General features: G+C 40.7%; 1 protein-coding gene across 11 annotated transcripts in view; it reads left to right on the top strand.

The window, feature by feature from the left end:
• MFSD8 (major facilitator superfamily domain containing 8) overlaps positions 1 to 12,122 on the top strand; it is a 449,919-nt gene that overhangs the window by 416,026 nt on the left and 21,771 nt on the right. For 7 of the 11 annotated variants that reach the window (XR_014813023.1, XR_014813024.1, XR_014813026.1 and 4 more), the window contains one exon: positions 5,614 to 5,657. The exons of 3 other annotated variants lie outside the window; for them this stretch is intronic. Coding sequence is in view for 2 of the 8 variants with exons in the window: in XM_084972953.1 (XP_084829079.1) it covers positions 5,614 to 5,657 (44 nt within the window). In the remaining 6 variants the exon portion in view is untranslated. Of the gene's footprint in view, positions 1 to 5,613; positions 5,658 to 11,083; positions 11,217 to 12,122 lie in introns of those variants that run through there. One more of the 11 variants, XM_084972956.1, reaches the window with a different exon arrangement.

Here is a 12,122-nt window from a genome sequence, read left to right on the forward strand (position 1 = left end):
CCGTCCTATGCCAGAGACGCAGTAATGCAGGATCTGAGCCAGGTCTGCGACCTACACCACAGCTCACGGCAACGCTGGATCCTTAACCCACTGAGCGAGGCCAGGGATCAAACCCACAACCTCATGGTTCCTAGTCGGATTCATTAACCACTGAGCCATGACATGAACTTCTCCCTGAGATGGATTTAATGAAGGTCATTTTACTAAATTGTTTTCCATATCCTTTCTGTTTATCCCAGGTCACCTTTTTTGTTTTCTCTCATTTGCCAGTCTTGTTTACAATTCACCCTTGAGTAAAAATAGATTTTTAAAAATTTCTTTCTTTCTTTTTTTTTTGGCCATACCCATGGCCTGTGGAAGTTCCCCAGGCCAGAGATTGAACTAGCGTCACGAAAGGCAGCAATACAAGCCACTGCAGTGACAACACTGAATCCTTAACCCACTGGCCACAAGAGAACTCCTAAAAATAGATTTTAAATAAAGCTAAAACTAAAGAAAAGTATGACGTAAAGGATATCTTCAACAATTATTTGTAATCCAATTATATTTTGCATAGTATATCTATTATTATACTTTCTATAAAAGATTTTGCAGGAGAGGGAAATGTCATGTCCTGGGACCTGCAGGAGTCCTTAGTGGGCCACCAATTGAGGGTCATTGGCTTTGGGTAGGAAAGAATTCAAGAGCAAGCCAGAGTAAAGGGAAAGCAAGTTTAGAGAGATACACATTCCATAGGCAGAATATGGACCATCTCAGAAAGTGAGAGTGGCCCCATGGGCATGAGGTCAAGGACTTTTATGGGCTAAGTAATTTCGTAGGCTAAGGAATAGAAATATTCTTGCTATTTCAGGGTAGGGTGCAGGGATTTCTAAAGACTTGGGGCCACTGCCCACTTTTTGGCCTTTTCTGGTCCTCCTTGGAACTGTCATGGTATAAGGGGGAGTGATTTTTTAGTATTATGATGAAGGTATGAGCAAAAGGTCAATTACCAGACTGTTCTCAAAGCTACCGAGGTTTCAGCTGGTTCCATCTGGTCTTTATCACATCTCAACAGCTGTGACTCTTCTTTGTTATCTAGTGTTTGTTTCCTACTCCTTTCCCTCCTGTTTCACAAATATCAGGGAAAGATATGTGGACTCAAATTAGCTTAAACAGTAATTCATTTTTTTCTTATAAGCTGTCAATAGTGAGACAACTGCAGGTGAAGTTCACTGGCTTTGCTTCTGAATATGTTTTTTGGTTTTGACCTTTTCTACATATTACCTTCATTCTTAGGCTATAGCAGGGTTGCAGTAGCTGCTCCAAGTGTCAATTCCTTTCACATTTTGAATTTATTTTTCTTTTTTGGCTGTGCCCACAGCAAATGGAAGTTCCTGGGCCAGGGACTGAATCCGAGCCACAGCCCTGACATATGCCACAGCTGTGGCAATGCAGGAGCCTTAACCTGCTGCACCTGGGCAGGGATGGAACCCATCCCACATTAGTGACAAAGTCAGATCCTTCACTGCCGTGCCACAGTGAGAACTCCTACGATAGTTTTTATTGGTTGAAAGGCCCCTGCTTGGGAGTTCCCATCGTGGCTCAGTGGTTAATGAATCCGACTAGGAACCATGAGGTTTTGGGTTCGATCCCTGGCCTTTCTTGGTAGGTTAAGGATCTGGCCTTGCCATGAGCTATGGTGTAGGTTGCAGACGAGGCTCGGATCCCACATTGCTGTGGCTCTGGCGTAGGCCGGTGGCTACAGCTCCGATTAGACCCCTAGCCAGGGAACCTCCATGTGCTGTGGGTGTGGCCCTAGAAAAGACAAAAAAAGAAAGAAAGAAAGAAAGAAAGAAAGAAAGCCCCCCCTTCTATTTAAAACCTCCAAAGAGATGAGGAGTCCTTTCCCAGAGATTCCAAAGTAGACCTCTCCTCATTTCTCACTGGTCAGAACTGGGTTATCTGTTTATTTTAAAACCCATCATCAGCTAGGATAATAGGATTATCTACATTGGTTTTTTTAGGCTAATCAAGATCTACCCTCTGGAATTTGGGGTAGAGAGTTTCCCATAAAGCCTGTGGCTTTGCAGAGGAGTGATAGACATTTGAATACAATGAGGACTCTTTGAGAAAGGGGACTTATTAGTGTTGTTTAGGTAGCAATCTCTGCAGTAGATTTTTTCACTTGAAATAATTCTGAGTACTCAATTATATAAATATAACCAATAATTTCAAATTTAATAGCAAAAAAGTTCTTTTAACTATAGATTTTAAATGGCATATTAAACATTTTACCTGTTCACAAGTTTCTTGATTATGATATAATAGCCTTGTTTTCAAATATTTGTTGACTTGTTCAACCCTTTTTTTTTTTTTTTGGTCAAAGTTAATGTGTTAATACAAAATACGCTAAAATCACAGAGTTCCTGCTGTGGCACAAAGGCATCGGTGGTGTCTCTGCATTACCAGGGTGCAGGTTTGATCCTCAGCCTGGCACAGTGGGTTAAAGGATCTGGTGTTGCTTCAGCTGCAGCCTAGGTCACAAATGTGGCTCGAATCTAATCCCTGGCCCAGGAACTCCATATGATGCAGGGCAGCCAAAGAATAAACTAATGAAAACGAAAAAAAAAATTCTCAAAAGAAGATATACAGATGGCCAGCAATCACATGAAAAAAATGCTCAGCATCACTAATTATTAGAGAAATGCAAATCAAAATCACAATGAGGTACCACCTCACACAGAAACAAGTCAGCAAACAACAAATGCTGGAGAGGATGTGGAGAAAAGGGAACTCTCCTTCACTGTTGGTGGCAATGTAAATTGGTACAACCATTATGGAAAACACAATGGAAGTACCTCAGAAAACTGAGTATAGAACTACCATATGATCCCGCAATCCCACTCCTGGGCATATATTCTGAAAAAAACAAACAAACAAAACACTAAAATGAGAGTTCTCTCGTGGCTCAGTGGGTTAAGGATCCAGTGTCACTGCTATAGCTCTGATTATAACCGTGGTGTGGGTTTGACTCCTAGCTGGGGAACTTCTACATGATGCAGGTGCTCCCCCCCAATACACTAAAATGAAGCTAATAGTTAAATTATTTTTTGAAATGGGCTTTTTAAAAGGAATAAAGTGGTGATACTACTATAACATGGATGAACCTTGAAAGAATTATGTGAAAAAAAGAAGCCATACACAAAAGACCACATATTATGTGATTCTATTCACATGAATGTCCAGAATAGGAAAATCTATTGAGACAGAAAGTAGGTTAGTGGTTGCTTAGGGCTGTTTGGGAAAGGATGGAGGGTAGTAGAATAATTTCTGAGGTGACTAAAATGTTCTAAAACTGACTATAGTGATGGTTGCACATATTTGGGATACCAAAAACCATTGAACTGTACACTTGATTTAATTTTATTTTTTGTCTTTTTAGGGCCACACCCATGGCATATGGAAGTTACCAGGCTAGGAATCGAATCAGAGCTATAGTTGATCAAACTGGACCCTACACCAGCTCACGGCAACGCCAGATCCTTAACCCACTGAGCCAGGCCAAAGAGCGAACCTGCATCCTCATGGATGCTGGTCAGATTCATTACTGCTGAGCCACGACGGGAACTCCACACTTTATTTAATTTTGTTTGTTTGTTTACTTATTTATTTTAGGGCTACAGGTGCAGCATATGGAAGTTTCTAGGCTAGGGGTTGAATCAGAGCTACAGCTGCTGGCCTATGCCACAGCAGTGCCAGATCTGAACCTCATCGGTGATACTCTTGGCAACAGTGGATCCTTAACCCACTGAGCCAGGCCAGGGATCGAACTTGCATCTTCATGGATACTAGTTGGGTTAATTTCCACTGAGCCACAGTGGGAACTCTTGAATTGTACACTTTATTTATTTATTTTGTCTTTTCTAGGATTGCACCCGCGGCATACGGAGGTTCCCAGGCTAGGGGTCTAATTGGAGCTGTAGCCACTGGCCTTCTCCAGAGCCATAGCAACTGGGGATCTGAGCCACATTTGTGGCCCACACGACAGCTCATGGCAATGCCAAATCCTTAACCCGCTGATCGAGGCCGGGGATCGAACCCACAACCTCATGGTTCCTAATCGGATTCATTTGTTAACCACTGAGCCACAACGGGAACTCCTTGAATTGTACACTATAAATGGGTGAATTCATGTGAGGCTTAACAATGCTGTTTTTAAAAAAATAGCCTTTACAGAATTTTTTTTTCTTTTTTTAGGGCCCTACCTGCAGCATGTAAAAGTTCCCAGGCTAGGGGTCGAATCAGAGCTGCGGCTGCCGGACTACTTCACAGCCACAGTACAGATCCAAGACGAATCTGCAACCTATGGCACAGATTGAGGCAACACTGGATCCTTAACCCATTGAAGGAGGCTAGGGATCATACTGGCATCCTTAGGGACACTAGTTGGGTTCTTAACCTGCTGAGCCACAATGAGAACTCTGTGTTTACAGAATTTGATTGTAAATGATGTGCCTAACATTTAAAATTGACAAATAGCTTTGGAATTTATCATTACAGTTCTCGGGCGATAAAAGCTAGCAGAATTAATGAATTTTCTTTTATGCACATCTTGAAGTATCCTGGTTCTTTAGAGCTACCTCCCCTTTAAAGATCATTTTCCTTCTTCCAAGTCATCCCTATAGTCAGTTCTTTCTGACTGGTTAGAAGTCCAGAACATTATAACAGGGTGGCCTTTCCTCCATTCATTTCTGCTATAAAAACTTAACTTGAGGAGTTCCCATTGTGGCTCAGTGATAACAAACCCAACTAGAATCCATGAGGACAAGGGTTCAATCCCTGGCCCCACTCAGTGGGTTAAGGATCCAGCATTGCCGTGAGCTTTGGTGTAGGTTGCAGATGTGGCTTGGATCTAGTATTGCTGTGGCTATGGAGCAGGCCAGCAGCTGCAGCTCTGATTGGACCCCTAGCCTGGGAACTTCCATATGCCTTAGGTGTGGCCTTAAAAAGCAAAACAAAACAAACACAGAGTTCCTGCTGTGGCCCAGCATGCTAAGGATCTGATGTTGTCTTTGCAACAGCTCGGATTCAATCCCTGGCCCAGGAACTTCCATATGCTGAGAGTGTGGCCAAACATAAAAACTTAAAAGTTAACAAAGCCATCAGTATTTTTCATTTACAGTAAAGGCACATGAATAAGGAGAAATAGGTCCTCTGTTTTTATTATGTTAATTATGGTCGGGCGCTATAATTATGGGTGTATATTTTCAAGCCATTAATATGGTAAATAAAACCCCATTGCTTGATAAATTAGACGTTTGTGGGCATAAATTTGTAAATTCAGAATGATTTTTTTTTGGCCACCCTGGGGCATATGGAGTTCCTCAGGCAGGGATCAGATCTGAACTGCGGTTGTGACTTACACCACAGCTGCAGCAGTGCTGATCATTTAGCACACTGTGCTGGCCAGGGATCAAACCTGTGTCCTGGTGCTGCAGAGATGTCACCAATCCTGTTGTGCTACAGGAGAACCCCCAGAATGATATTTCAAAATCCACGCTATAGTTCAAAAATTTGTATCTGTAAATGGAGATGAAGTTACAAGTATCAATAACAGAATTTGCCTCTTCACAGGATTTTCTATTGTGATAATGTCAATATGGCCATATCTCCAAAAGGTTTGTACACTTCAATCTATTCTTCTGTTAAGTAGATATGGTAGTAGTACATCTTATGTAGTTAAGAGTTTTGTAGAGAGTCTCTTTAGTATTCTATAATTTAACCTTTAGTGGGATAACTTGAGATAGTAATTCCTCAAAAGTGGCTTGTAGGTAGTAGGGTGGCTGTATGCTTTATTGTGCAAACTAGAACACTTGAAGTAAAAGGAGTGCTAGAGCAGGAAAATAGGATTATACCCAGACATCCCTAGGCAAATGTAGATGTATGGTCACCTACTTATTAGCCACTTCCCAATTCCATCAATACCTCCTCCCTAATAAAAGTGAAACTAAGCTGGACATTGTCTAAATTCCTAAATTGTGTAAGTGATATTTCTGTGGAATAATTTCATGCCCTCCCATAGAATGTCTGGGTTGTTGGGTGACATTCTGAAAAGAATAGATAATATATGTATTTTGATGCTGTGGTTACTAGATGGGGAGGAAGGGGTGATGAGAAGATGCAAGTTTGGTGGATGTCCTGACAATAATTGATTTTTTTTTAATTGAAGTATATAGCTCATTTACAATGTTGAGTTCATTTCTGCAAAGTGATTCAGATAGATAGATATATATTTTTATACATATAAAAATTTTATATATATATATATATATATATACACACACACACATACATACACACACACACACACACAGCTTTTTAAAATATTCTTTTCCATTATGCTTTATCATGGGACATTGAATATAGTTCTCTGTGCTATGCAGTAGGACCTTGTTTTTTATCCCCTCCATGTATAATAGCTTACATCTGCTAACCCCAACCTCCCACTCCATCCCTTCCCCAACCCCCTCCCCCTTGGCAACCACAAGTCTATTCTCCCTGTCCATGAATCTCTTTCATAGTTTCATAGTTAGGTTCACTTGTGATACCAATTCATCTTCAAGTCCTGTCAATTCTATCTTTTAAAAAATATATATTTGACATTTAACATTGTGTAACTATCTGTCAGTTCTGTCTTAAAGCTCTAAAAACGAAATTGTTAAAAATCAGTATTTAGGAGTTCCTGCTGTGGCACAGTGGGATTGGCAGTATCTTGAGAGTACTAGAATGCAGGTTTTACCCAGCACAGTGGGTAAGGGATCCAGCACTGCCGCAGTTGTGGCGTGGGTTGCAACTGCGGCTCGGATCTAACCCCTGGCCCAGGAAATCTGTATGCCTTGGAATGACCAAAAAAGAAAATAATAATAATAATAAAGAAAAATCGGTATTTAAGCTGGAGTCATAATTAATCTATAAAAATATTTAAGGTTCTTGGAGAAGTTCCTCTGTATTTCCTAGCTCCTATTCATTCCTTAACCTGCTACAGTCTGATTAACTCTTCCACTGCCCTGAAACTGCTCTTGATGAGGTCTACAGTGACTTAATTGCTCACCAAATAGTAAATACTTTTTAGTCCTTACTTTAGGTGACATTTGGGTAGTGTTTGACATTATTGTCCTCTCTCTATTTTTTTTTCTTTTTAGAGTGCACCCATGGCATATGGAAGTTCCTGGGCTAGAGGTCGAATAGGAGCTACAGCTGCTGGCCTAACACCACAGCCACAGCAACTTGGGATCCCTGCTGCATCTTCAACCTACAGGTCGCCGGATCCTAACCCACTGAGTGAGGCCAGGGATCAAATCCATATCCTCATAGATACTAGCTGGGCTCTTTACCGCTGAGCCACAATGGGAACTTCTTGAAACCCTCTTTTGTCTTCTGTGACATTACTCTTAATTAGTTATTCGTAAATGCTTTCGTGTATTTTTCTTTATCAACTTGCTCCTTATGTTTTGGATTTCTCCAAAGGGTTGTGTGTGTTTAGCCTAGATCCTGAGCCTTGGCCTGTACTAGATGTATAGTGAATGATTTACTAGACACATTTACTTGAACCTAAGGTCTTATTACATCTTTACATTTTTCTCCTTTTTTCTGGGGTGTTTTCCATCCCTTCATCTCTTCTGTGCTATTCCCTTTCTCCCATCTTATCCATGATTTTAAATTAGTTCTTCAAGGCTTTACCCCAATGTCACCTCCTTTGAAAAGCCTACTCTTACTGTCCTGTCCTCACCACAGTTTGGGTTAGATTTTCCTTCTTTTTTTTTTTTTCCTTTTGTCTTTTCAGGGCCGCACCTGTGGCATATGGAGGTTCCCAGGCTAGGGGTCTAATCTACGCCAGAGCCACAGCAATGCCAGATCTGAGCCGCATCTGCAACCTACACCACTGCTCATGGCAACGCCGAATCCTTAACCCACCGATCAAGGCTAGGGATCGAACGTGTAACCTCATGGTTCCTAGTGCGATTCGTTTCCATGGCACAATGACAGGAACTCCAGATTTTCCTTCTATGTGCTTGCATATTCTGTTATCATAACATTTATTATTGAGTGTTATAACAGTGTTAGAGTTTACCAAACTTCCCTTCTAGACTGTTAGAGTGGCCAAATGTCTTCAACAAAAATGCTAGAAATATTTGATGACTATTTCAAGTTTAAAAATTATACCTATTATGTAAGAGATTTATTGACATATTTCATTTTATTTTTTAGTTTTTATGACTCTTTAGCATTTTTTGTCTGCATCTGTGGCATATGGAAGTTTCCAGGGGAGTTCCCACTGTGGTGCAGTGGGATCAGCGGCATCTTGGAAGTGCTGGGACGCAGGTTCAATTCCCGATCCAACACAGTGAGTGGATCCGGCATTGCCACAGTTGTGGCTTGGGTCACAGCTATGACTCAGATCTGATCCCTGGCCCTCGAAGTCCATATGCCAAGGGGCGGCCAAAAAAAAAAAAAATTTCTGGGCCAGGGATCAAATCTGAGCCATGGCTACAGTCTACATCACAGCTATGGCAATGCTGTATCCTTTTTTTTTTTTTGTCTTTTTCTAGGGCCGCTTCCTGTTGCATATGGAGGTTCCTAGGCTAGGGGTCTTATTAGAGCTGTAGCCACCAGCCTACACCACAGCCACAGCAATGCGGGATCCGAGCCGCGTCTGCAACCCACACCACAGCTCAGGGCAATGCCAGATCCTTAACCCACTGAGCAAGGTCAGGGATCGAACCCGCAACCTCATGGTTCCTAGTTGGATTCGCTAACCACTGCACCACGACGGGAACTCCGGCAATGCTGTATCCTTAACTAACTATGCCACAGCAGAAGCTTCCAACTTTTAGCTTTTTGAAATGCTATTTTCTTATGCTATATTAAAAAGAAATATTAAGGAAAATACAAATTTTGTTTTTTGGTGATTTAGTGCTACATTTTCATTGTCATTTTGAAATTAAGCCAATTAAAAATTATTTTACATGAAATAATAACTCATGACACTAAAAATTCTTTCCACTCTAGCAGAATTATTAGAATTGGAATAGAATATTCAGTAATTCTGGAGCAGCATCTACTCTGCTAAAGTATATTTTTCCATGTTTCAAAACTCTTGATTTCTATGATCTCTGTATATAGTTTGTTTAGCCTCAAAATTCTCAAAAGAAAGTATTTGTGAAATTAGACTTACTTATCACAATATGTTGGTTTTTGAAAAGGTATTCTGCTTTCTCCAAATATTTGAAATCTCTTCAAAGGTGAATTTATTGAGAGCACCTGAGCATATCACTAGTTCTTGGGCAATACAAATATAGCATTTTCACCAAAAACCTTGTGAGTTAATTTTCTCAAGTTGTTTCATAATAATATGGATAGCTCACTGTGCCAGGCATAGTACTAAATCTTTCATCTGAATCTTTTGTTCTTCATAACAACTTTATGAGGAGATTATTATTACTCCTGTTTAACAGGTAAGGATACTCAGACTCGAAGAAGTTAGGTAGCTTTCCCAAGGTCACATAGCTAGAAAATGGTAGAACTAAGCCTGTCTGAAAGCAAAATCTGACTATGATGCTATGTTGCCTGCTACCTTAAAATTTTTCATTCTTTTTTTTTTTTTTTCCTTTACTGCTACATCTGTGGCATTTGGAAGTTCTCAGGCCCAGGGTTCAATTGGAGTTGCAGCTGTAGGCTCACACCACAGCCACGGCAACACCAGATCCAAGCTATATCTGTGACCTGTGCCACGGCTTGTGTCAATACTGTTTCCTTAACCCACTGAGTGAGGCCAGGGATTGAACCCACATCCTCACAGGCAATATTGGGTCCTTAACCTATTGAGCCACAATGGGAACTCCAAACTTTTCATTCTTAGTACAAGGCTACTAACTCTTACAATAGTATGTTGACATATATTACTTAGCTTAAATAGTATCTGTGAGAACAATAAAAACTAGACAACCCCCCCCCCCAAAACACTAAAGTATCTGTCCGAAAGGATTTTTTTTTGTTTTTTGGGGTTTTTTTCCTTCTTTTATGGCAGCCCTGTGGCATGTGGAATTCTTGGGCCAGGGATCAGATCTGAGTTGCAGTTGTGGCCTGTGCCACAATTGCAGCAACACTGGATTCTTAACCCACTGTGCCAGGATCCAACCTGGGTCCCAGCACTCCAGAGACACTGCTGATCCCTTTGTGCCACAATGAGAACACCTGTCTGAAAGGAATTTGGCACTACTGTGAATCTCTGACCTATTCTTCTGGCTCTGGCTGATAGACAGCTCTCAGCTGAGTGATCCCTTAAGGCTGTGTTGCCCAGAGTTGTGGTTGATTTCCCATGTCCTTAAACCCAGATTTTTTTTGGGGGGAAGCATGGAGGAAGAAATAGCTTTACTGCTTTGCCAGGCCAGGGAGGCCACAGCAGGCTAATGCCCTAAATAAAGACTGTGCCTTCCCTTAGGAGAGATTAGGAAATAGTTTTATATTTTGGGAGTAGAAAATAGGGCCACAGATAAGGATCATGGTAGATGCAGGCTTTCATTCTTCTTCATTGTTGGTGTTTAGTGGCCCCAGGACTGGTTCTCTGGTTTTCATTTTTTGGGGGTTTTAGTTCTGATGTCTGGACTTACTGAGGTTCAGATTCTTTGTGTCTCAGCGCAGAAGGAATTCAGTGAGAGACAAAGTGATAGACAGAAAATAGGTTTATTAAGACAAGCTACTTGTGAGGGAAACAAGCCAGCAGGCAAATAAGTTCTGCTTAAACCCAGATTTTGAATTGGAGTGGATAGGTAATTCTGTAAGCCCAGGGACATAGTGGAAATACCCATACCAGAATTATAATAAAATGTAGTGAAATTGACCTATCAATAAAAGCAAAATACTAAGAAATATTAATTTTTATATTGTATAGGTAACATTCATTTATTGCGTACTATATGCTGATGTGTCCCTAGGCACTATACTATATTGACTTAAATAATTTTTATTAGCAACTCTGTGAAGTTATCCTTATTTGACAGAAGTTAAAGCATGCTGGTTTTTTTTTTGTTTTTGTTTTTTTCAGCTACTCAAATGTAGGATTTTTCGGAATCAGATAAGCAGAACCTGGTTTGGAAACTCCTTGATGACAGAAACTGTGTTTACCCATCTTTGTATCTGTACTAGCTCACACAGGTTTTGTCACAGAGAAGACCTCAGTGAGTGTTAACTGAATGAATAAGCAATAATATAAGTAAATAGTCAAGGAGACTTAGAACACCTACATTCATATCTTAGCTCCCATAGCAAAGCATTAAGATCTCTAGAACTTTGACTTTGTCAATATTAACATATTTAGAGAAGACTCTCTTGAAATTCAGTACTATGCACTTTGGGTTTTTTGTTTTGTTTTTTAGAGAAGATAAATATCTAACTTTCACTGAAGTGTGAAAAACCAAACAAGTTTACAGATAATTACCATACAGTGTAAACAGATAAAAGTCAAAAGTATGTTGTGTGTGAGTGTTGCACTCGAGTATGTGCACATGCATAGGGTGGGGGTGGGGCAAGAGAAAGGGAGAAGGAGAAGGAGGCAGGCACAGAAAGAGCCAGAGAAGGAGAGAGAGAGAGCAGAAGTCAGAGGCATCCACACAGACACAGATAGACAGATAATGGGCGTTAGGGAGATGCTATTAATCCAGACTGAAGAGATCCTGGAAGATTTTTCAAAATCACATGTATATGGACTGAGTTTCAAAGGCCTGCAAAAATTGGTTACCTGAAGGAATGGTTGGGGCCAGGAAGTGAAAGGTTGGAAAGGCATGCCTGATGGAAGGCGCAATAGAGGAACCTGTGCAAAGGCCTGGAAGTGAAGAGCTTGACAAATATTGGAAACTTGAAAAAGTTCTATGGAGTCAGAAGTTAGAATTGGGGGAACAGAGCATACAGAGAGATGAGGTAGAGAGGGGAAACTGGCCAGTTTATGAGGTAATTTTTTATAATAAGCAAATTCGATTTTATCTGAAAACAGTGTGAGAGAGATGATTAGAGTTGGCCAGAGGACCAGAAACAAGATGCTATTATTACTGTGAAAGAGAGAGGGAGTTCCTATCATGGCTCACCAG

This window comes from Sus scrofa, chromosome 8, assembly GCF_054392235.1.
Source record: "Sus scrofa isolate SSC_HxYL_T2T_F1_AM1 chromosome 8, Sscrofa_HxYL_maternal_Yorkshire_Landrace_v2.0, whole genome shotgun sequence".
Lineage (NCBI taxonomy): Eukaryota > Metazoa > Chordata > Mammalia > Artiodactyla > Suidae > Sus > Sus scrofa.